General features: G+C 38.1%; 1 protein-coding gene across 1 annotated transcript; it reads left to right on the top strand.

The window, feature by feature from the left end:
• On the top strand, nucleotides 1–26,206 carry RNF38 (ring finger protein 38). Its single transcript, XM_009695904.1, has 10 exons — nucleotides 1–191; nucleotides 5,713–5,926; nucleotides 7,684–7,851; nucleotides 11,859–12,029; nucleotides 13,838–13,999; nucleotides 15,356–15,462; nucleotides 17,005–17,089; nucleotides 18,606–18,727; nucleotides 19,630–19,729; nucleotides 25,747–26,206. Exons 1-10 carry the CDS (start codon nucleotides 85–87, stop codon nucleotides 25,807–25,809), a joined length of 1,299 nt encoding a protein of 432 aa, XP_009694206.1. The 5' UTR covers nucleotides 1–84; the 3' UTR covers nucleotides 25,810–26,206.

Raw genomic sequence — 26,206 nt, 5'->3', positions numbered from 1 at the left:
GAAGACAGTCCTAGTCCTAAGCGACAGCGCCTTTCCCATTCGGTCTTTGACTATACAGCAGCGTCACCAGCCCCGTCACCGCCAATGCGACCATGGGAGATGACATCAAATAGGCAGCCTCCTTTGGCTCGGGCCAGCCAACACCACTTCTCAGGGGAACGATGCAACACACCTGCACGAAACAGGAGGAGGTAAGCAAGCTGCGAAGATTGGGAAACAATTTCTTACTCTTCCTGATTTCAGTTCAAGGGACGTTTATTTCAGACATCACTAACTAGATCACATATGGTAAACATGTTAACATTTCCTTTGAACTGTAAGTTACTATAGTTGTAACTGAAAAGTAACTGGAAGTAATTCAGATTGATGCATCATCCTGTAATTTGTGTGAATAGTCCAGTCGGGGAAAGGAGTGCTTATTAACGTTTTTAGTTATGAGCCTGATTCTCCTTTACACTGCACTGGAGCAATAAGCATTCAGAAAAATTCGAAGAAAAATCTGTCTCATCAGGGTACTTTTAAAGATATTAAGAGTTATCGATGTAGTACCATAATTTTCACTGCAATTACAGTTATTTTCGTACATAAAAACAAATTAAATAAAGATGAGGGTTACTGGCTGGGGAGAGTGAGGATGTTAGCACAGTGTCAAATGGTTGCTGAGGTGGGTGATTCACATGTAATAGGAGTTAGATTTTCATGTTGGTTTTAGCTTGTGGCTCATTAATCTCTCAAAGCAGAGATTTTGGAATAAGTTCCAATGATCATGGAAGAGTAAAGATTGGGATCGCCAGGTTGAACTGGTGCCTGAATAGATGGTAGTATAGGAAAGCATAAAACAACAGACTTCTTTACTATTCTAGTTAAAGTAATTACCCAAAATACAAGCTTTCATTACCTCACATTCTGCCTCAGAAATGCAGAGTCATCTAATGCAAGTTAAAACACATTGCCTTCTCTTTGCTTCTGAGAAATATTGTGGCTTGGTTTGTGTAAAAATTGAAGTGTTTGTGCTTTTTCATGAATATAAAATTTTAGACTTAAGAAATACATAACTGTTTTTTTTCTGATTCCACGTATCATATCCCCCTGTACTCAGCACTGGTGAGGCTGCACCTCAAGTACTGTGTTCAGTTTTGGGCCCCTTGCTACAAGAAAGACAATGAGGTGCTGGAGCGTGTCCAGAGAAGGGCAACGAAGGTGGTGGAGGGTCTGGAGCACAAGTCTGATGGGGAGTGGCTGAGGGAGCTGGGGTTGTTTAGGAAGAGGATGCTGAGGGGAGACCTGATTGCTCTCTACAACTACCTGAAAGGAGGGCATAGCAAGGTGGGGGCAGTCTCTTCTCTCAAGTAACAAGGGGTAGGACAAGAGGAAATGGCCTCAGGTTGTGCCAGGGGAAGTTTAGATTGGATATTAGGAAGAATTTCTTCCCCAAAAGGGTTGTCAGGCATTGGAACAGGCTGCTAGGAAAGTGGTAGAGTCACCATCCCTGGAGGTATTTAAAAGGTGTGTAGATGTGGCACTTAGGGACATGGTGGACTTGGCCATGCTAGCTTTATGGTTGGACTCAATGATCTTAAAGGTCCATTCCAACCTAAACAATTCTATAATTCTATATTTGTCAACCATGGTCAGTCAGGGGTAGTTTTGAGGCAAGAGACTTTTAAAACACGCTAGTTTTGTATCTTTGCTTCAAGTCCATGAATCTGAAAGCTTTCAGTCAGTGGCATTCAAAACACACAGCTCTAGAAACAGCTTGTCAAACTTAAGAAAGAGGTTGAATTGTGAACGTGCAGGGTTATAGTGAAGACAGAAGATTGGGCATCTTGTACGGTTTGGAAAAGGGATGCACTACGAGGGCATTTGGTCCACAAAGCATTTTTTACCATAAAATGGTTTGAACTGAGATGCCTAGAATATGCTGCATTTGGCCATTTTTATTTCGTGTCCAGCAAGTCTACACAGATTTCTTTGCAATGTTCATTAACATGTCCTGCAGAAGAGTGCTTAACAAGCTAAATGCCAGGTAGCTGAATCTAAACAGTTTGGATATACTGTCTGATGAAGGAGGATGGGATGTGTAGGAGACAAATATGCATGAGACAAGTGTCTGATATTCAAATGCAGTCAAGTTTTACCAAGGTAGTGGCCTGTGGCTTGCAAGTAAGCTGTACTGCAAATGGAGGGACACCTCAGTGCAGAACCATCTTCAGTCTGACAGGAATTATTAGGTTGGCTGCAGCATTGTGGACACAAAGTGTTACTCTTTCTAGGGCCAGCTCACCTGTTCTTGGGTAATAACACCTGCTTTTGCTCTAATCAGAGACCTTTGAATGTGTCAGTACTTTGTTTCCCTGCACTTGAGTCAGGGCATTTTTTAGCTTGGATGTACTGTTGCATTTGAGCTGGCTATAGGTCAGTTCCAGAATAGTACCACCCCAGGCTCCTCTTCTAGAAAGGATCATTAGGAAGACATGCATGTCTTTTATTTTGCAGGAGTCTTTTTGAGTCTTAGAATGCTCTGGAGCCGTATCAGAACTAATAACCGCTCTCATGGACCAAAGTTTGATTCCTTAAGATCATTGTGAGTGCATCTGTTATTAATGCTTTAGTTGAGGTTATGCATGTGCTTTTGAAGCTAATTTCCTGTTTTCCCTGCTTGTTTTCTCCCTTCCCATTGCAGAGTAGTCTCAGAATTAATTAGGTTTTCAGATGAACGTGAGAGGTGCACTCCAGTTGCAAATGGTCATGGACAGCTCAAGGAAACAGACTATGGCAAGTGCAGACAAAACCTCTGAAGTATGTGTAGTGTGGACATCACTCTGACCCAGTGTCACCAATGTCATTTGTTCTACCAGTTCACTCCTGTTGGTCAGCACAGGTTGTGCTGGTTTTTTATTATCTGGATTTTTTCCATTGTCTGGGTTACTATTTAGACCTTATCTCTTTGTATTAGGGGTTTTGTACTATGCCTAGCACAACAGTGCCCTAATTCATTATGTTTTTTTCAGATTCATTGTAAGCAAATAAATATTATGTTGAGAAAGGTAGCCTTCAGATATGAATTTGCAGAAAGATGTTATTTTTATCGAGCTACTTATAGTACAGAGAAATTGTGAATGTAAAAGCATATGCATACCTATATGAAACGAGAAGGCCATTCCAATTTATCTTTACCAGTCATTGTGAAATGAGGAGATCTGTACCGTTGCTGTGCATCACATTTCGTCTATGCTTCTTTTCCTCCTTGTCTTGAATGTAATTCTAAACTAATGGGCTTTAAGAATGTGTTACTGAAAGAAATCACCCTTGTTAGAAAATATTACGGTCTGCAAATACTAACTCTGCAGTTATGGATACCTTTGATGGCTGTTCCTACCTGAGGGTAGGAATTTCTGCAATTTTTTCATCACTTCCATCCTGTCTCTTTGTTTTAACTGGACATTTACCATGTTTATACTGTGCATGTAGAATCAGAGGAGTTTTTTTTTGGATATTTTTAAAAGACTTAAAGCACATGTTCATTACTGATGTTAAATAATAGTTTAGGCCCACGTCTTGACAATTCTTCTGAAGTAATTTCCAATAATTCAGGAAGCATGTAGAACTATGTATCCAGATGCTCTGAATTTTGCTGAATTAAAAGTATAATTTCTTTCTAATTCTGCATAGGAAAAAATCCAGTTTTGCTTTTTCCAGAGAATGATACTCCATTCATTTAAAAAAATGTTCCAGAAGTTTTGCCAGCTTTTGCTGACTGTGCTTTCTCATAATTCTGAGTTCATAGAAAAGTAAAACCAGACCTTTTAACAAAGACAGGGGTAAGAGCAGTTTTATGAGAAGCTGCCTTGTCTAAGTGCTGGTCATGGTTACAGAATTTCTGTTCTTCCAGAGCATTGGAGATGTCTTTTGTAACTTTCCTTTATTCTTGCAGCTTCTCCAAACAAAAATCTGCATGTAGGCATTTTATGTGAAAGTATTCAGAGCATTTCTATTTCATAGCAGGAAATAGCAACTTTAATGCAACCTTAATACTCAAAAAAACCAGAGCATCTTTTGCATTAATAGTTCTGTGGTTAGAAATCATATATACACATTTTGTGTAATGTGTTTCATACTAGTAATACAGAGATAGAGAGTACAACAAAAACTCTGGGAAAGGAGACTGGAATTAAGACAAATACATTAGTAAGGCTGTAAATTTAGGTTCTCAGTGCTTAGAAGAAAACACAGGTTGTATGTTCCGACATGGTAATTTGTAAAGATAAAGAAGGCTATGCATTTTTTTGTTTATTTGGGCTTTTTTTGTTTTAAGAATGCTGTGTTACAGTCTGGCGTTATGCCTTCTGTCTGACCTGTCATGAATTAGCATTTGTTTTAGTTCTAAGAAAGGCGAGAATGGCATAACATCCCTGTGAAGCAGGGCAGAAAAGTAGTGGCTTAAGACATTGTGTCATATACTCACAGTAGCATCTGAAAAGCTGGTAGTGTGCTCCCCCTTCCCCAGAGCATGTCTGTTTCACACAGCGCGGAAGTTGGGCTCCATTTCAAGAATGTCTGGGATTTGCTGACAGGTTTCAGGTTTATTTGATTTTTATTTGGTACTAGCAACGAGAATAGTGAGAGTGAAGAATCTTAAGTTTCTTCCACTCAGTGTTGGAGAGGACATGTTCTAATGGTCACAGACACTTTCTTGTCTCTTCTCTGCAGTGTGGTTCTTTCAGCCTGTTCCTTAAGTGGGAAACCATTTCGTCCCGTGTAGCTTTAATTTGTTATTGCTTCTAGGACCTGTAATTTATGTGTTGTGGAGGTTGGAAGGCATCCATTGAAAGTACTGGGGAATGGTTTTGTGCTTTCAGTTCTCTCCCTTTTCAAATAAATGAGAAGTGACTTGATCAAAACTTCTAATAGTGTGTTTGTTAGTTGTCTGTGCATAATTTTCTGAGTGCTGAATCTGAACCACTGGTCTCTGATTTACAGAAGTCTCTGCTCAAGATAGTAGCAGCCCTGCTCCGCACATACATGCAATTGTAGAAGAATACATAATCAAATCCTATGCCTGTAGACTCGGGCAACTGTAGTTGCTCAAAAGAAGTGGGTGCTCTGGTCTAAATCTACACAACAGTTCTCCACTCTGAAAAAGAAACATTATCACAGTCACAATTTCCTGGAATCTGCTGGAGAGAATTCTGTGAGGCATTCAGTTATGTTGTGAACATGTGAGAGTTGAAAAATTAATTTGTTTCTTCAGAGGCGTCTGCTGCTTTGTCTGCCATCACTAGGGGAGCAATCATTCTGTGGTCTGGTTGGAGCAAGGACCCTGGGGAAATCTGTGATCATGTAATGGAGGATTTTTACTTAGAATAAATGCATGGAAATCTCTTGAAGCTTGCTATCTTGACTTTTGAGCACTTGTCTTGGTAATCCAAGTACCATGTTTTACAGGTTAATATTTACGTAAGAGTTCTTCTCCTGGTTTCCTTTACAGCATTAAGCTATGCTCTGTTAAGCACTTTAATGCTGAAAAAAGTGTCATCTCTAAGGCTTTTAGCAGTTTTGTCAGTAAGAAGTTTTATTCCAATCTAATAAACCTGTTCTAGTAAAATTTTCCAGTGTAAAACATTTCTTGATACTTGATTCTCTTGTGGTTTTAGTTATTAAGAAGAATTTATGTCATTTATATAATCACTAATTATTTTAATGCGTTTCCAGTCCTCCTGTTCGACGTCAGAGAACAAGGAGAGATCGTTTGTCTAGACATAATTCCATTAGCCAGGATGAAAACTATCACCATCTCTCCTATGGACAGCAGCAAGCAATAGAAGAGCCCCGAGCCTTTCACCCACCAAACGTATCTCCTCGTATGTTGCACCCAGCTGCTCACCCACCACAGCAGAATGCAGTGATGGTTGACATTCATGATCAGGTAAGAGTTTTAGAGTACAAACAGAACGGTGTTGAAGATGTGGGGTTTGGTTTTGTTTGGGTTTTTTTTCCCCAAATCAAGATCCCTCTCCCCCCCAAATTAGTTTGCAATGAAAGTCACATAACACTAAATTCTATTTGCCCTTTTACAGAGCATTTTTCCTGTTGATTATTATTGATGTATGGAGCACTGGAGTAGGCAGTGAAAAAACAAAAAGTCCAGACTTTTAATAAAGAAGATTGATATGTAACAATCTGTCAACATACGTGTTGGCGTAGTTCTGTAGGGCTCTGGCTCAAACCTTTGAAATGTAGTTAGTTTGCTTCTGAAGTTAATTTAATGTGATAAAGATGTGATATTTAAGAATGTATTCTCTCTCACCTTAAATACTTCTCCTTAGCTTAGGAGTCTTTAAATAGTTAAAATACATTATTTAGAAGTAGAATTCACAATGCCTATAGTTGATTGTCTGCATGACAGCAGAACTCATGATAGTATTGTCGCACAACCAAATTAGCCATCCAAGCCTAATCAGCTCCTCCTTAAATGACATGAAAAAATGACATATGTGTTCAGTCCAGAAAGTAAATAATAATAATAACCATTTTGAGGAGTCATTTTTTATTATTAGCCCAGCATTGCACTGTATGCCCAGCTTTTGCACCTGAGCCAGAACTGAGTCAAATTCAGTGTCTCTCCTGAAACTGATTTCTGTGATATACAGGTTGAGGTTTAAGTTCTGTTCAGTGATCTGTGTTCTGTTTTGGTCTCTGTGTCTGACCGTACACTACCAGTTTACTAGGTTAACTGTCTTTACTCATTCTCACCTTCCTAATGAGCTGTTCTTACTTGTTCCATTTCAAGCAAGCAGGTTCCATTTTAGCAGATCATGAAGGAAGAGGGAGCCTCCTTAAAATAATTCCTTTGTATTAATCTATGCTCTATGACACTTAAGCCTTTTCAGTTCTATTAGAGCGTCAGAGATTTCTAGTTTAGTATTTTTTAAAAAAACAAAACCAAAATACTCAAGTGGTTTTTAGGTCCAGAATACCTTTGAATCTTAGTTTGATGATTAAATTCTAGGAAATATCAGTAGCTGGAAAATTGGGTCACATGGGTCTGATTCCTGATATAAATGTGGATATTTAGGGTCTGCTGCCTCCTAGTCATGTTTGCTTTTCCTTTTCAGCTTTCCGGTTAGCTGTTCTGTTACATTTAGGTTAGGAGATTTAGCTTGAGTGTTGGTCTGAGAGTGAAACATGAGATCAGTCTCTTTGGAAGAAAGAAAATCTGCACAATTTCTTGTTCTTCAAAGATACAAATCTCTCAATTATTATTATTGAATCAGTCCCTTCAGAGTTGAGAAGATTCTTTAGCTACTTGAAGATTAGCTTTTATGTGGGAGTTACTGCTGCCTTATTTTGTAAGAACTAACCTTAGTATGGGGCGGGGGGCCAGGCTTAATGGAGTCTCAGGTGCTTCTGAATGACTCTATGGTGCCTTTGAAGTTCTAACATTTTAAGCTAAGACATCCCTCTTGGCTTTGCCCAGAAACTGCTGATCAGTAAGTAATATTCCATTGTGAAGGATATTTTAATGAACAGGAAATACAAGCACATGCCTCCTTTTACAGCTTCATTGTGAATATTTTTTTTTTTCTGATATGTAACTAAAAATTTGCTATCTTACTCATGATGCTGTACAACACTGTTAAGAGTTTATAGTAAGTTATTATTTTTTTTAATCTTTTGCTGCAGATCCATCAGGGCACAGTTCCTGTCTCCTACACAGTGACAACAGTGGCTCCGCATGGGATACCACTTTGCACAGGCCAGCACATCCCAGCCTGCAGCACGCAGCAGGTCCCAGGGTGCTCAGTGGTTTTCAGTGGGCAGCACCTTCCAGTTTGCAGTGTGCCTCCTCCAGTAAGTGGGTCTCTGTAATTACGCCAGCTTCAATCTTAGACATAGGCATGGCACCTTGGAACTTCAGTGTCTATGTGTCTTCAATTGTGTTGGAAAGAGCCATTTTTTTTCCCCTGTGGTAAATTGCAGTGGTATAGTAGTGTAGGCCTTAGAGCTGGTAAGCATATGGTGCTTACCTACTGTCTTTACAGAGTATGACTGTTTATAGTATAGAGTCCTGATGGTTTTTAATTCAAACTAAATGCTAGTTTATGAACTAACTTCCTTTTAGAAGCTATTATACATACTTTAAAATAGTAAGAGGAAGGTTTCTAAGACTTTTATTAGGCAGCTAATAAAATAGCTAATAAGTAAGACTAAAGTCTTACTTAGTAGAGACTTTGTTCAGGGATTGGTTGTATACAAAAAGGTCTGATGTTCAAAGTCAGTTTTCTTCTGAGAAGCAGTAAGATCCTGAAAGATCACTAAAAGCTGAGAAGGGCTCCTCTTTTCAAAATGCTCTCATAAAATGAATCAAAATGTTCTTTAGTAATGATGCCTGTCTGTGCCTTTCTGGGAGTAAAATCAAGTGCCTTGACTGCCTGATTTGCCAGTATTAAATTTGAAAGAATTTGAACTGTTTTTTCAGAATTTTTTATGTATCAGCTTGGAGATGCTGCTTTCAAGGTCATAGCATTTTGATGCTACCATTCTGTGGAAATTTCATCATTAAGTGTTAACAAGCACCAGAGCTGAAGAAGTGTACTCCAGGAAGTTTCAGCTGTACAAATGAACGTTGAGGAACCTGATGGAAGAGTCATAGCTTTTTCCCCCCCTCCTCCTTTCTCTAATATAAATCTGTAATATCATACATAAATACTATGTATAGCGTCCAGTAACTGTTTATAACGTTGGTATAAACATTGGTCTCTGCCAGCTGTGCATTTGCCAGCAGTGTGTAACTTAGCTTTTCCTGTTGCACATTCTGTGACCTGAGAGTATGAACAAGCCTGTGACACAGAAACAAAACCTTTGATGTGACCATCTGTTTCTTTAAGCTGCTTGTTGAAGAGTGAGGGTAGTTTGCGTTCATCTTGTCCAGGTGCCATTTATCTCCATGAGAGACAACAAAGTCTGCAGCATGCTGCTGGCCAGCCTGGAATGTTTGTGGGCAGTATTTCCCCTTACCTTTCAAACTGGTCAAAATCTATTACATGAGTCAGTGTGTATCCCTGAGACAGGATGAGACACAACTTTTTTCTTCTGTTTAGTGGTGGTGTTACTGGAGCAAAGCAATCTCAGACTGGGTACTCAGAGACTGGAACAATACTTGCACAGTAAATTCAGCAAGGCGAGAAAGCAATGTGTCCTAAGAACCAACAGCAGACAAAAAGCTGAGAGTGTATTGGGGCTTAGGGAAATCCAAACAACAGATACTAGTAATCTTACCCTCTGCTTTGAACAGGTATATTATCTGTGCAATTCATCAAATGTTTTATAATTCGACAATGCAGCTGTCCTTTAAATATATACAGAAGTAAAGCTCTAACCAGGTTGTTTGGGCTGAATGTACAGCAGTTAACCAGATGTGCTAAGAGAATGGATGCAGTACAAGTGAATGTAAAGAATTAAGGTTGAGTTTATGTAACGTCAGCAGGCAGACTTTATGCTTTCTTCTGTTATGTTACAGAACTGAGGAATAATGTAAGTTAGGAGAGGGCTCTGCAGGTCATCTGGTGGTCATCTGCTAAGAGCAGTACCAGTTTCCAAGGTTGGAGATTTCACAACCCCGTAAGCGTCTGCTCCACTATTCTTATGGTGAAGAATTTCTTCTGTATATCTGATTGAATTTTCTTTGCTGCAACTTGGTCCCATTGGTCTTTGTCCTTTCGCTTTGCCCCTCGAGGAATAGTCAAGTTCTGCCTATCCACTCTCATGAAGTAACTGAAGACAGCGTTAAGGTCTTTGTTTAGTTTTCACTTTTTAAGGCAGAAGAAATCCAGTTTTGCAGCCTCTTCTTTTATGCAGTGTGGTCCAAGCTCCTGGTCATCATGTTGTCTTTCAGTGGACTCATTTCTCATGTCAGTGTCTTTCTTTGGCACTGGGGAAGCCAAAACTGGACACACAGGACTTGAGGTGTAGTTTCACAAGTGCCAAGTAGAGGGACAGAATCACTTCACAGGACCCCTTAGTTACATTCTTAGTTATGCAGCCCAGCGTGCAGTAGGCTTTTCTGAATGCAGGAGTACACTGTGGCTCTTGTGTACTCCTACTTGACATGTCCGCCAGAACCCAACTTTTTTCTCTGCAAATCTGCTCACCAACCAGTCAGTCTCAAAATGTCCTGCTCCATGGAGTTATTCTCTCCCAGTGCCAGACTTCACATTTGCCTTTGTTGAACTTCACATGGTTCCTGTCAGCCAATTTCTCCAGCCTACAAAAGCACATCTGAAAGGTAGCCCTGCCCTCCAGCATGTCAGCTTGCTCACCAGCTTCATCTGTGAACTTCCCAGTATCTTTTCACAGTATTTAGCTCTCTCATGGGATATCTAACTATAAAATAAATGAATAATACTTTATGAAGTACCTTAATCAGTTTTAAAACTTCTTGGAAGCATATATTCAAACATCAGAAGTTTTCTAAAAGCCTGAATGAATAAACAGGTAGTTTTAATTTCTTTCCACTTGAAAGATAATGCAGCATCATTTACTCTAACTTAAAAAGTGCCATGGGCATAGCACAGGTGGTTCCACATGTATGTTGGCACTATCGTAATCTTTACCATATAGGATCTTGGGATGAAACCTATATTAATGTTCCCCAAAGTACCTTCTGTTTCAGAGAACACTATGTGATGTTCTACCTGCAAATTTATCTTCAACTATTTCAGAGGACAGTTTTCAATTTAGTGAAAGTCAATTTAAAATGTATTTTAACAATAGAAAAACTTGCCTGTTGTATTTCTTTTTTAGAAAAATGATGTAGTAGCTGAGGATGAAGAATAGTCAGTATTTAAGAAAAAATAGTAGTCAGATCAAATAAATCTGCTACTGTTTCAGTGCATGTAAATTGAGGTGATAGTTCCACCTCCACTGCTGTAATCTGATTTTAAACTAGATCTCTTTACCATTTTATGCCGTTATAGTCAGTGTGCACAATATATGTCATGTGACATGACTGAAAAGAAAAAAAGTGAGAGATCAGAAATGGGTCCTCTTTCTTCGTAAGATTTGATAACAAGTATCTTATTAATTGCTCTTTTAATTGTCAAAAATGTAACAGAAATGCCTGACATTCTGGTGATGGATCAAACGGCAAGAAAAAGAGAATCCAGGTTTTCTTGTTCCTCAGTATCTAGAGTTGGCAGTAGAACTGAACACTTGACAAAGCACATTGCTGCTCCCCTGCAGTGCCTTCATCACTTTAGTGTTCAAACTTTAGTGCCTGAAGTTGCTTTTGTGTGACACATTTCAGAGTCAAAAAGGGCTATTTCCCACAGTAGCCGTCAGAGCATGAGGCTCCCCTCAAAGTGCAGAACTGAGCAGAGCTTATGAATTATTCTCAGTATATGGGGCAACAGAGGTTTTAAGGCACAGTCTGACAGCTGGGAGTCCCACAGCTCCATCTAGAGCTTAAAATCGTTGCAAGGCCATTGCTTTGGCATGTCATTTTGTAGATAATATGTGGGAAAAATAAAATTAACTAAGATAAATGTATCTGCTCATCACTTAGGAGTCTGTCTAATCCTGGAGTAATGAAAACCCTAACTCCCACTGACCTCATGAGAAGTGAGAGCTACTTTGCACCTAGCAGATGTCACACTATGGTACTTCTAGAGCCTGTTCTGTACTAATCACTGTTCCTTCTGTATTTGAATGAGTTACTATTTATGTGTGTTTTGGAGGCTTCTCCAAGGAGGCAAGAGAACTGCTTTGTTTTAGTGATATCTTTCCATAATAAATATAGAATGTTCTATAGGAAATGTTTGTGCTAGAGACAAAAATATGTTGTTTTCATTTTATTTCAGATGCTTCAAGCGTGCTCAGTCCAGCACCTACCTGTACCATATGCAGCATTTCCACCCCTCATTTCTAGTGACCCATTCCTTTTGCATCCTCCTCATCTCTCTCCACACCACCCTCCTCACTTGCCTCCTCCAGGACAATTCGTTCCTTTCCAAGCACAGCAGTCTCGGTCGGTAAGTAATGCTTTTTACCCCTGTCTTGGTGAGACTGGATGGAAAAATAGTGCTGATACCTGATGGAGAAAACAGAAGGATTTTGTTTAAAGGAATAGGTTTTTGCACTTAACACTTTCTTAGCACTTCCTAACCACTTAGTGTGAAGATGAAAAAATAATTTTGAAGTTCACCGTGTTTCTCTTCAGATTTCATCAGCTGTTGTTTGTGCTGTTTCTCCATAGGCCTTTACTTCTGTCAAAAAGATTATTTACTTCACCAAATATTTCTTCAGGTATTTCTTTCCCAGGAAGCAGAAGAGAATCCAGAGGAGGTTGTGTAGTGCAGTAGTGGTGTCAAAGAAAAGCTTAGCATAGAGAGAAGAAAGCACAGAATGTTACTTTGATTACATGTTTCTTTTGTATTACTTCTCAGTTAATTTTTAAATGACCAATGCTTTTCCTAGATCAGAATGACCTTAGGTCATCCAGCCATATTCAGGAGCCTACCGTCTCCCTTTCTACTTTTTTTCTTTTTTTTTTTCACTTGTGATAGTTGTTGCCTTCTGCTTAAGCAAACTTGGCTTAGTGATAGGCACTATGCAAACATGGGAAAATGTGACCCTGTTTTGGATTTGGGGGGAAAGTAAGTTTTCAGTTCTGGCCTACAGCTCTTACTGTGGGGTAACCTGTATACTCATGTCCATTTGTTTGCCCCTTTAGTCATTTGACTAGAAGATGACAGTATTTCACTAATGCAGAAATAGGAAACAACCTCTATTGTTACTTACAAACGCTGCTGAGCTTTCTTCATGCCATGTCTCAGGTGTGGATAAGATTGTAATCACTTCGGTATGATGATGGGAGAATAGCTGGGAAAATACGGTTTTCAGTGGTAGTCTTTATAAGACATCCCTTTAGAAAATGTACAGGCTTGGGCTTTAGCTTGGGTTGCTTAATTAGGTTATTGACTAGGCTTGCCTGTCAGCTTTCAGCTCTTGCAAAAAGCTTGTGTCTTGGTGGTTTAAGAATACCTTATGTTTAAAGTTACCTCTGCATAACAGGGAAACAGAATATTCCTTTGGTTCCATAAGGTGACTTTCTTAGCTGAATTTCTTGAAATGGTGGAATTCAGTGTCAGGAACAAAAAGGTGTATTAATGAAACAATGACAATTCCTGGTTATTTCTTGAGCACTTTTGGGCCTGACTGATGTACTACAGTTGACTAGATTACAATACTGAACTGAAATCTCATGCTTCTGAAACCTCTGGACTGCGTGTTCTTGGTAGGACTGCTTGCATGACCCTGCTAGGAAAGCATCTACTTGATTACTGAATATCATTAGCAGTTTAATCCACTGGAGTCGCCATGTTTCCTCTCCATTTTTCAGATTTTCTGGCACAATTTCAGTTCTTGTCTATGGTTGTTTATTTTTTTCTCTCGCATAGTTGTACAGTGAGAGCAGCCTGGCAAGAAGGAGAGCCAATATTTGTCCTGAAAAATGCAAGACACAGGAAATTACAGCCACTCCTATATTTGCTAGATCGCATAAATTCCTGGTCTATAAGCATGGCTAGCTGGAAAAGGTGAATTTATATCAAATGTGTAGTGTTGTCTTTGCTTTTTGGTAGTGTTAATGACACAGGAATTGTTCACAGAGTTACTATGTGAAACTGAGTACAGTTATACCTGTAAATTTGTTGGGTTTTTTTTTTACCCTATAAAATTGACCAGAGCAGCTCAGAATATATAGCTGGGATTGCAGTTCTTTACTGGGGAAAAATTGAATCTCTATCATTGCAACAAAGCCTATCTCTTTTTTTTTTAGCCACTTCAAAGGATAGAAAATGAAGTAGAACTGCTTGGAGAACATCTTCCTGTAGGAGGTTTTACATACCCTCCCTCAGCCCATCCACCAACGTTGCCTCCCTCAGCTCCTCTCCAGTTCTTAACCCATGATACTTTACACCAGGAGGTGTCATTTGGTGTAGTAAGTATTGTTTTCTGTACTACATTCTTGTTCATGACGCATTAAGATTCTTTATCTTTATTAGATAGTACATTTTGTTGAAAAGTGTCACTTCTTGCAGTTGTATTCCATTATTGGCTATAGCTGCATACCATGGTATTTTCTTTAAGGTTGTTTTAATCAAGTTACATTTTAGTACTTTGAATATTTCTGGAAAAATACAGTTTGCATTTAAGTGGAAATTTTTTACTGTGTGTCCCCCCATTTTAGTAAGTAATGCAAGGAATTTTGAACAGTTATAATGAAAACTTAAATATACAAGTAAAGAGCTTAGCATGCAAATGAAAAAAAGTGTGACAAAAAAGACCTGATTTATCCATGGAAAGAATATATTGAAGCTTTAGGCTTGACTGTCTCTTTAGACGTTGTCCAGCTGCAGAAATTGTAGTGATTAAATTCTCCACATACACTTGAAAGGCTTCAACCCTTCTTTAACATAAATGTAAATATACACCACTGCGTAAAAGTTTGTGGGGTGTTTTTTTAAGAGTTTTTAAGAAAATCTTTTTTTAAAGACTTTTTTTTTTTTTTAAAGGCTTCTTTACTCAACCACTTGTGCGAAAGCCTGCATAGTAGCACCAGGCCTAAAGCCTGGGCTTTTATATTTACAAGAGAGTCAGCAGTTCAAGTCCTGTTTACCAAACCAGCCTGCATGTAGACTAAGCACACAAGAGCTTGCAAGGATTTCTGTTGTGTGTTACCACTTTTTCACACGGAATGGTATGATAGTGGATTTCAATATTCAGATTTCATTTTATTTCATGATTAAGAAAACAAAATGTTGAATCACAGACTGGATGAGGTTGGAAGGGAGGTCATCTGGTCCAACCCCCCTGCTCAAGCAGGGCCACCTAAAGACGGTTGCCAAGGACCATGTCCAGACAGCTTTTGAATATCTCCAAGGAGGGAGACTCCGCCAGCTCTCTGGGCAACCTGTGCCGGTGCTCAGTCACCCTCATGGTAAAGACGTGTTTCCTGATGTTCAGACGGAGCCTCCTGTGTTTCAGTTTGTGCCCATTGCCTCTGGTCTTGTCACTGGGCACCGCTGAAAAGAGCCTGGCTCCGTCTTCTTTGCACCCTCCCTTCAGTTATTTATATACATTGATGAGATCCCCCTGAGCCTTCAGTTCTCCAGGCTGAGCAGTCCCAGCTCTCTCCGCCTTTCCTCATACATGAGATGTTCCAGTCCCATCTAGTGCCGCTTCGTTGGACTCTCTCCAGTATGTCCATGTCTGTCTTGTGCTGGGGAGCCCAGAACTGGACACAAGTTCCAGTTCCACAAGTTCCAGTTGAAGCTTATTTTTTTCTTTCTTGCAGCCTTACCCACCATTTATGCCTCGAAGACTCACAGCGCGCAGCAGATACCGATCACAGCAGTCAATGCCACCACACCCTTACCATCCCAGCCTATTACCTTATGTGCTGTAAGTTCAAAGTACATTTGCTTCCATGTAGGCTATTAAGAAGTCGTATGGCTTTCAACAAAAGTCTTTGCCCTTTTTATGGTTGGACTCTACCAGAGAACAGGCGTAGTTCAGCTGTTCCACAGAAGAGAAAAACTACCGTTTCTGTGTAAATTTTTCAACCTATTTTGAATAACATACACCCTTGAGCAAGGAAAAATGTAAGTGAACAATTTTGTCCAATGTAGTTTTTCACATTTTTTGAGGCACAGTAACCTATTATTTCTGAACTCTTCATAAAATCTTCAAGAAATTTTAAAACTTGGTTCTTTGATACTCTCTGTATGACGAAGTCCTAGGAGTCTTTACTTCTGGAATAAATTAATTTGATTTTGTTCTTAATTATGAAACACAAGGGTGGGAGCTTTCTATGATGTGTTACTCTTTATTGGCTGAACTGCTAATCTGTTAAACCTGTGGAATTTCCGTTCTGCCTCTGATTAGCTGTTTCTGGAAAAGATGTAGTACAATTATTTGTAGTGTGTTATGGTGGACTCTGTGGGGGAGTTTGGGTATATGACATGAGATTTATTACTCTTCTATGTTCTGTTTTGGAAGTAAGTATGAAATGTTTGGAAAACAAGATTATTTTCTGATGGCTAAGGTGACATTGACAAGGAAATAATCAAACATTGGCACCAGATCTGTAGTTTCTTTCTATGCAATTTCAGACATGGCATGAAAATGGCATCAGAAATCTGATCGAGTGAAGTTGTTCAACTTTGCATCTTACAGTCTGAGAGTAATGTCATAGCTTCTTGCCTGTCCATCGAGGACACAATGTGGCACTGTAATTCCTGATTATTTCAGTGGCATTATAATATATTTTAGTGCTGTAAGTTTGTGATTTCTACATCTGTGCATTAAGTTTTGACCCATCTTGGGGGATAAAAACACTAGGTGAATATAAAACCAGAAAAATATCTCTCTCTTGCCTCTCTGTTTGAAGGGAGTCTGCTTTAATCAGCATCACAGTATGTGAGAAAGTAAGTTTGTCCTTGCCTTCAGTATGGAAGTTGGTCTAGTAGCATATCCTATTTATCTTCGTTGTGTGTTTTAGACTTACAGAAGTTTCAAGGCTTTTGTATTTGAGAGCTAAGTGAACTTAGGGTACCTTTCTTTGTTGATATTTTATCCACTTAAAGAAATAAAACATAGTTAAAAGCAGAACATCAATTCATTGTCAGTTTTAGCTCTCCATAATCGATGATAATCAAGAGATTAGTTTTTGTAATAATGTTGAGCCTGGTTGCAAGTATCAGCTTTGACATGCAGGTAATTAAAAAGGCAGCACTTCCAATATCAAAAAGTGGCAGAATTAGTTTTTTCCTTTGGCTCTTTCACTTCAGATGTCTGTTCTTGACTTCAAACTTAACATTTTTACCAGCTCTGAGAACTTGTTGGTTTGACAGAGATCAAGAAGGTAACTTCACCTCTGCCTGATGTTTCTGTGCTTTCCTTCAGCAAGATGCTGAACCTTATCATTGTTTGCTCTCATGGTAGATCAATGCTCCCAGTGCCACCTGCAGTTGGACCAGCTTTCAGCTTTGAGTTGGATGTGGAAGATGGAGAGGTAGAAAACTATGAGGTTGGTGTGCGAACTACAACTAACTTTAAAGAACAGATGTTAGCTCAAGCAATACATAAGATTTTATTATATTTTGCTTTTAATCCTGCTTTTGCCTTTCAAATAAATGTAATGACTGTGAAGACAGAATCCAGAAACCATCCTTTCAGATTTTTTTGCAATACTGGGTATTAGAAGTGCTTAGCTTTATTTTTTGTCTATTGCTCTTTCCCAGAATCCACCCTTCCAGGCTAGTAATCATTAAATTGTTCTGCTTTTATGTTCTACATGCTACTCTTCTCCTTTTGAATTTTAATTGAATTTAAATATCAAACAGAAGTGAAGTACTTTAAAAAGAAGAGGGTAAGTTACTAGTTCTATGTGCCTAACTATGCAGAATAGTTTAATACAGAATAGTGTTAATGTCATATGATTAACTAATCTAAAAATAATGTTTATAAAACTGCCTTACTGCCTTTTCTTCTTGGCCCTCAGAATGGTACAGTAATTCACATCTGTAGATGTAGAACCCTCTTTAATATCCTAGATAATTATGGGGCAGTCTCAGCTGTTGTGTCTTTGCTGGTTCTGAGACTATTGGATTCCATTCCGTTTCTCTTCGAACAGTCATCATCAGCCTTTACTTTTGCATCTGTTTGCCTGTGCTCCCCTTAAGATCTCTGTGTAGTTGCATGTTTTCAATTTAATAGTGAGCACTTCTGTAATAACTTCTGTGCTAGTTCAGAAGAAGCATCATCTTATTTCTGAGAATTTGGGCCCTAGGTTTGACAGTATTAGAAATCTCTTTGTAATCAGTGCCTTTTGCAGCTTTCAACAACTCCTTTAACTTTTCTATGCCTTGGTTCTCCATCGTGTTTATAGTGATATTTTTCCCAGGTCCCTTGTGAAGGAGTGCAAGTTACATACATGACAGAGTGCAAATTATTTACATGAGAGGCTTTTAGTTGCAATGCTTGTCTTATAGAAAATGAACATAAAATTTAGCAAAAAAAGTGCTTAAAGTTTAATAGTATGTATTTGTTTTCCAGATTCAGGATAAAATCTCCGTATTTCAGTTCAGCTAGCCCAAGACATGGAGTGGCAATCAGAACCTGTCCCATTAAATTCTTGGTTTCTCTCACAGGACCAGACTCACATATTCTTGGGAAGCAAATTTGTTGACCATTTTTTCTGGTTACTATCACTACTTATTTCATAGCAGGGTGAGGGGATCCTTCAGAAGGAAAATACTTCCCAAGCTGTGCATGCAGCTACAGGACTAATTGGAAGTTGGATGCTGGAGGTTTTGAAATCCCAAAGAGAACATCTTACGTAGTTAGAAAGATGGTTAAATTTTAAAAGACTTTCCATGAGGCTTGTGTTGTAGGGGAGAAATAAGGTTCTAAACATTTCTTCATCGAAGGGTGTTTTGTGCTACCAGCTGAGGTAGTGAGGTGTAATGGCAGCCCCACCTCTAGAGGAACTAGAACCTGTTTGAGCAGTGAATTTTTAAATGTCCAGTTTCCGTGTTTTGCAGGCACTGCTGAACTTGGCAGAACGTCTGGGAGAAGCCAAACCACGAGGACTGACAAAGGTGGACATTGAGCAGCTTCCATCCTACAGGTTCAATCCGAACAACCACCAGTCAGAACAGACATTGTAAGTACACTGGTCTCTTTCAAAGGTCCATAATGTAGGTGGCTATATTTTCATTTCTTTAACTTGCACCCTCAGCTAGGCCAGAAGGGCTTTAAAAGCAGACATGTCAGTAAACAATTTAATTTTTTTTTCTTGAATACTTTCCAGGTCAAATACTATTTATCCTTACTTTAAAATCTCTATCTAGGCTCACATCATTTAGCTATATTCAATTTAGTTCCTTAGCATTTAAAAAATTAAAATGAAAGAAAGATGTTCTAGATTTTCTTGGGTATACTAGACATTAAAGTGACATTGTCAACTTGGAATTTAGCGTGTGTTAAAATAGCTTCAAGTGTTGAAGTTTCAAGTGCTGCTGATAGAGCTTGGTCAGTGGTTTAATAGTGCATCTTCTTATTTTTAAAACCTGTTAACTTACTGTGTTTGAAAGATCTGCACAATCAAGGGAAAAGGGCAGTATAGATATGAACGTAGTTAAAGTGACTTAGTACCAAATGCTCTCTAATGTTTGAACTTCAATATAACGGTTTTTCTCTCATATTCCAGTTTCAGTGAACCTCAGTGTGACTTACTAGTATGAGTAGGGAGTGAACTTTATAGATCATTATCTCCATCATTTTGAATTTTGATTAAACATCTGTTCTATTGGTTGGGTCTGTGAACTCCTGTGAGCAGGAGCACTTCCTTTGTGATTTGAAAACACAGAGGAAATAAAACCACAAAAACATTTCTCAGTTTACATTGTCAAACTACACATCTTCAACCACAGATAGAGATAACTGTAACTACCCAAGGAGTAAAAGAGCTACCATGTTGCAGTTGTACCTGTAAGGTTTTGTATGGAATATGTATTTGTTGTTCTTACACAGCAAATACATTTGAACTTTGTTGTCTTTTTTTAGGTGTGTGGTGTGCATGTGTGATTTTGAGTCAAGGCAGCTACTTAGAGTCTTACCCTGTAATCACGAGTTCCATGCCAAGTGTGTCGATAAATGGCTGAAGGTAAAAAACAAAACAAAAAAAAAAAACACACAAAAAAAAAAAAAAGAAAATCCTATCTTATAGGGAATTCATTATGTAGTCTGGGGGGAGAGGGTGGGAGTATTTTGATGTTCCACTTCATTTCATCTAGTTTCACGTTTCTAATACCTAGGCTAGAAATGCCAACAGAATGGAAACACTGCCTACTTATGATATTTTTCTAGCAATTGATGAAGTATGTTCGTTTATAATCTTTGGCACAAGGAAAAATGAATATGAAGAGAATTATTTTCATTGACAGATCTTACTGTGTTTTCCATTTGCACAAAACAATGACTGTGAATTCAAGTAATATGTGAAATTAAAGAAGACAACAAAAAAGCAACATAATCATATAGGAAGTATGAATTAGAGTTTCTGTGATGATGGTGGCGTTAACTGTTTTACATATCCTGCATAGCAAGACTGAGTACTAATACTTTCCTCCTCTACTTTGCTATTAACATTAGGTTCTGGGTCAATTAAAATGTGTTATGTGTGTACATATGTGTGTATGCATATATAGATATCTATAGAAATGTAGTATATACAAATTGAAATTACTGTTTTACAAAATTATGATATACCTTCCAAGAGAATTTGAGCAGAAAAGAAAGGATCTAGAATCAGGGCAGCCAAGTAAGAGGACAAAAAATAGCAGCAGTACAGAAGGTGTGAAAAACAGAAAATACGAATAAGTAGATGATGATACACAGGCGTCTCTACAAGCTGCATTAGCCAGACCTACTACCAACAAGGTATTGATCCCCATCTTACCTCAGCTTTTTTTTGGTGTTTTATTCTATTCAGCTTTAGTTTAATCTGTGTGTAGTCTATTGTGTAGAACACTTGAAACTGCAATGATCCTATGTTAATACAGGGTACAGTCCCTAGAGAATTACAGATGATGTCTGTTGTTTCAGAAAAAGAAATTAAAAACCCTTGCCTTTATAGCTTCATAAAAGCAAGCAAATGCGTATCTGAGGCATACACTAAAATATTCAGTGCAGAGAATGAAAAAATCAAGTTAATATTGACAGCATTCTTTTGGCTAACAAGATATCGGGAATAATGAGAAGGATTTTAAAAACTGGCATATGAAATTGCTTTTGGGCTACAGTACTCACGGTGGTCTAAGGCTTCTACAAAATTTAAGGCCAGTGTAAATGTTTCCACAGCAATGCTCATAACTTTCAGAAGAGCTGGTGTCCTTCAGTATCTGAATCCATGTACGTACTTGAGAATTGGCAAGAGGAATGTAAATACCTAGCTGTTGTATTATCAGATTAAAAAGCCATATACACACACACTCCCGTAATATTATCAATATATCTGTGCTAGATGTATGTTGTTTTATTCAGCAACAGCAAATTAAGAGTAGATTATATATATTCAAGTGGTATTCTTCAGTGTCCCACTACTCCTCTTGAGGATTGTTCACACTAGATTTGTCAAGTCTTTTTATTGCATGAAACTTCGTAAGTCATTTGTGGTGTGGACAGAGTATCCAGGGATAGTATTCACTCCATTTCATGAAAAAAGAACTAGGATCATTTGACACAGCATGTGAGATGCTGGATGCTATAGGTCTATATAGGTTAAACTGATTATAAAGATTTTTGAAAAGACAGCTTTTTTCCGGGCTGTTAATGCAAAAAATATACCTCTGATTTGTAGAGCCCCTGATCTGCAGATTGCTGGAAATTAGAAGAACATGTCAGGGAAGCGTCATGCATGCTTGTCCTGTTCTTATGCCCTTTCTTACCTGACGTTGGTCTGAAGAGTCAGACAAGTATGTTTAATTAAGCATTTTGGGACGCAGTGTGGCAGTTCTACAGTTAGATTTAGTACTTTCAACTGGTAATGAACTGGCAATCAAATTCAGAATAGCAAAGTGAAAAAAGCAGATTTAGTTTAGTCTTTATTTTCATAATCGTAGATGTACTGTAGTAGTGGTTAAATAGCTTTTTTCTAATGTTCCTGTCCCAGTGTTTTCTAACAGATCTTCAAGTGTGGTGTTTTCTTAAAGGTTGTCTTAACATAGAAAAACTCTGTAAGCATAAGAGTGTCATCTGGGTGGGACAATAAGGTGAAGGATATGCAATCTAAACCTAAAGGAGGTGCAGTTATACCCACCTAGAACTGCTTGTATTGACATCATGTATTCCAGAACTGGAGGCAAAATAAGCTAGACAAGGTTAATGCATCATAGTGTAGGATTGCTAAAGCAATATACTTACACCATGTGGGTTTAGTTACAATGGTAAAAAGATGATGTATGGAAATAAAAATTATTTTGCTTTGCAACCTACAACAAATTACCTGTAACACCAGCCTATTTTAGTTACAGCCTCTGTCTAAACTTGGTTACAGTTAAGTAGCAAAGATCTGGAAGTGAGGATAACTGGAAGATACTTTGTGCTATAGTTTTGCTTCTGTCCATTCCTTTATGTATTTGACAACTTGTTTTATATGTTGATAGTGTAATTATATCCACTACCACTTAATTCACATCATCCAGCCAACATCATGTTGATAAATTCTGCAAGGGAACGTAAAAATCATAGCTTTCAGTACTTGTAACTTTTTTCCACAAGGTAAAAAAAGAAAAAAGTTACTAGTTTGTCCCTGTGTTTTACTGATTTAATCTTGTCTCTTTGAAGAAAGTATTTACTGTCTAGGACTATTTCTAGAACTGGTTTTGGAACTGTGGAGTTAAACTGATTCTTTTAAGTTTCACCATGTTGTTCGTGAAAGATTTAAATGAGAGGTTAGTGATCCAGTATGATATTTTAAAAAAATAAAAAATCCCTCTTCCACTGCCTGTTGGTGATGATGGAGCAAAAAAAGAGTATATAACAAAGTTTTGTGGTTTGTCTATGCATGAAAGGTTTGATCTGCCCTACTGGTATAATGCTATGTACAGTACCACCTTTTTAGGTAGTCTAAGCAAGTGAGAGGAAATGTTCTTTTACAGTGCATTAGGTTGCCCACTGTAATTTATACTTCTCTGGTTAAGCAAGGTTTAAGACTTATGAGAGAAGATGTAATACAGTGGTGGAAACAGAATTAACAAGAGGGAGGTTATCATCTTGCTTTTCATAATATTGCCAACTTTCATATTTCACAGTATTTGGTTATTTCTTAATATCCTAAATCTTTTAGTCAAATGTGAATACGTGAGAAATCTCTTCTTTCATAAAGTAAGAGTTAGTCATCATTCCAAAGGACAGCTTGAAAACATGACCTGTCTTCACCCTGAGGGTTTAGAATGAGATAACAAGGACAACTTGCCTTTATATTTAATGTTCTGATAGGAAATGCTGTATTATATATGAGAAAAGACAAACTCTAACTATAGTTGAACTTGGTTCTGAGGGACTAACACCAAAGTAGTGCAATGCTTTATAGAGGATTCTAGTAGCCCTACAGATTCATTCTTCTAAATGCAGTTCACTTTAGCTATAAATTTCTATAAAATTAAAAAAAAATAAATGAGTTAGTTCATTGTGCAGCTCGCGCTCCTTACAGTACAAAGAGTAAGTTTGTCTGAAAGAATGGCTTGTTAGGAGGTCAATATTACAATATTATGTCCACCTTAAACCTCTTTCTGCACCAGAGAGTCATGTTAAATGCCAGGAAAGGGGAATGAATTTCATGAAAGGCACAAGAATGCAACTAAATATAAAACAGATGTTCATGTAGGATCTTGAAAAGTTACTTAAAAAGCAGTGCTGCAGTGTCCATGAGTATTCATTTTATCCTGGCACAGTGGATTTATTTCTGCAATTCCTATCAGGAAATTACTCCCACTGAATGCTTTGTTTCATGGTACAAATAGTAGATCATTATTTATCTGAGCGAATAACTTTTGATTCATTAATCCACTGAATTTTGAAGAACATGCCTTTTTATTTTAAAAATTGTATTAGCTGAATTATATCTACAATGATGCAAATACAAAGTAGTGACCAAATAATGGCATTGTCCTCAAGTAATTTCAAAACTGCTAGTGAAAGAGCAAGAAATAAATTTTGAATTGATTCTCCAATCCATGCTTAACAAAAACTATAAAGCAATATAACTATGATATAAACTCTTAAACAGTAACAACAGTAGTAACTTATGGAAAAAATTTAACTTGCATTACTAAATTTTCAGTAATAACATGTTATTTTCATTGTAATTTATGGTTTGGATTTGAAATTTGTAGCAATGATGTCTGAACTCTGGCCTGCAGAGACACGTTTCTTGATGCTCTCACTTGTATTTTCATTGAAAAATTTGACTACCTTAAAAAAAATTGGAGTTGACAGTGGTTCGTCCTGCAGTTTTGGGAACTATGAAATACGGAATTTGGGGCAGGAAAGAGTTCTCTTCACTCTGCCCTTTGCAAAGGAAATGTTTTATGATCGACATTCCATGTTTGTTTTGAGCCTTTTCTTATCATTTGCTAAAATGAAATCAGACTTTATTTGAAGGGGAATGAGGGCAGAAATACCTTCCCAGTAACTTAAGAAATGTTACTACTCATCTATCTTATCTTTTTAAGGAATCTATAAAAGTAAAAGAGTCACAGTACATATTTTCAGTGAGTGCTTTATTGAAGGGCTAAATTTAGCTTGTGTGTTTTACTTGAATACCTGTTTTGTCAGGTCATCTGCTCTCTCTTTCTCCCCCTCTGTCTCCTCTCCCCCCGTCCACCCCGTTACTAAAACCTGTTCCCTTTTTACCTGATCTGCTTTCAGCTTTGACCAAGTCTATATGATGGGTTTCTGTGAGAATAAGTGAATAAACAGAGTATGAAGAGATGTGATCCCTGGTGACACACTCTGATAGGATGTTTATTTGCAGCCCAAGGTTGCTAGTCTGGTTTTGCTGGGGTTCCCTGCAGTACAGGTCACTGTGTGTGTTGGGCCAGCACTTCAAGCGGGTGGCAGATACTCTCTATTAACCCCTTTCTTCCCAAGAAGGGCAAGGAGAGGAGAAAAGGGAGAGACACTTAGGGGTTGGAAAGTTAAAAAAACTTTAATAAAACAATAACAATGAAAAAGAGTGTGGTAATATTAATACTAATACTACTAATAATAGAAATAAAAAAGATACAAAACCAATACTGAGCTTCCCAATGATAATATGATGAGGCAGCTCGCAATGCTCATGTGGCAGGGTGAGCACCCAGATGTCCCGGACTGGACTCTGCAGCAGACGGGAACCGGATTCAGGAATGCACCCATCAGGATTGGAGGCAGGAGAGCGAACAGAGTCCCACAACAATTCTGACCATGAAGGAAAGAGGGCTGACCCCCATGATCCCTGAGCTTTATGCTGAGTATCCACGTGTATGGGATGGAATCCTGCATTAGTCAGTCCTTGGTCACCTGTCCTGTCCGCACTTTCCTGCGGGTGCAACCCTTTACTCACCGTAAGAGTGCCAGCAGTGACCTTGGTTCCCATATGGACAAGCACAAACAGGGGCCATTCTGCATAACAATCCCACCACTAACCCAACAAGACCACAACCATCAAGCACTGTTAATTCCAAAAGCAGACACTATCTGAAAAACTTCAGAAAGTGCAGTTACATAGAAGAAACTTAACTGAAGGAAAAATCTACTGAAAAGAAAACTGATCCTGTTTTAGCCAAACTGGGACAACACAGTACAGCTTCTTAGTTGCATCCATCTGATTGCAATATACCATAACTATGAATCTGCATTAACTAAACCACCATCACTTAGATAAGGCCTAGTTTGCTGGTTTGCTTTATGTTTAAAGGTAAAAGGCACAATTATTTTTGTAAACATAATTTTGAATTGGAAAACTTACCACACCATTCTAATATAACAAAACAAACTAAAAAAAGGCATAAGCACACTTTTTCTTCTCTTGAGTACTCTTGAATTGCTTTTTGGTACTCACAGATGTCAGTGTCATATACACATTATCTTAATGTATTTGTCAGTACAGTAAACCCTCTTTTGTTTCTGGTTTTACAGGCAAATCGTACCTGCCCAATTTGTAGAGCTGATGCTTCGGAAGTGCATCGTGATTCAGAATGACCAATCTAAGAGCACAAATGTGGTTTGGGTGTTCCTGGTCACATGTATATATGAACTATCTATTGAACTTACCCATGTGGCTTCCAGCCTACCCTTTACGTAAAAGGGTGAATGGACCTTACTTTGCACTGTGTGACTTAATCAATTATAAAGCTTATAACTAGTCTTCACAGTTACGGGATTGTTATACTAACAGCGTGATTGGAACTCCAAAGATTTATTTTTTTTTTAGCTTAATTTTTTGTGTGCACTAACATTCCCTGGTTTTTGTGTGATCATTCCGAGTGTTGCTGCGAGATTACTGTGGATGTGATCTTTTAGCATGTGCTTTTATATAAAAGAAAAAGGAAAGAAAAAAAAAGTGGTAGCTCTAAACAATATAGCAATCTACCTTATA

The sequence above is a fragment of the Cariama cristata genome, unplaced genomic scaffold, assembly GCF_000690535.1.
Source record: "Cariama cristata isolate BGI_N322 unplaced genomic scaffold, ASM69053v1 scaffold4462, whole genome shotgun sequence".
Classification (NCBI taxonomy): domain Eukaryota; kingdom Metazoa; phylum Chordata; class Aves; order Cariamiformes; family Cariamidae; genus Cariama; species Cariama cristata.
This window is presented reverse-complemented; position numbering and strand designations above follow the sequence as displayed.

Coding starts and splice junctions, on each gene's coding strand:
- RNF38 (XM_009695904.1), top strand. CDS start 85: ATGCGACCATGGGAGATGACATCAAATAGGCAGCCTCCTTTGGCTCGG. Junction 7,852..11,858: donor TTTGCAGTGTGCCTCCTCCA/GTAAGTGGGTCT, acceptor ATTTTATTTCAG/ATGCTTCAAGCGTGCTCAGT. Junction 15,463..17,004: donor AGCCTATTACCTTATGTGCT/GTAAGTTCAAAG, acceptor CTCTCATGGTAG/ATCAATGCTCCCAGTGCCAC.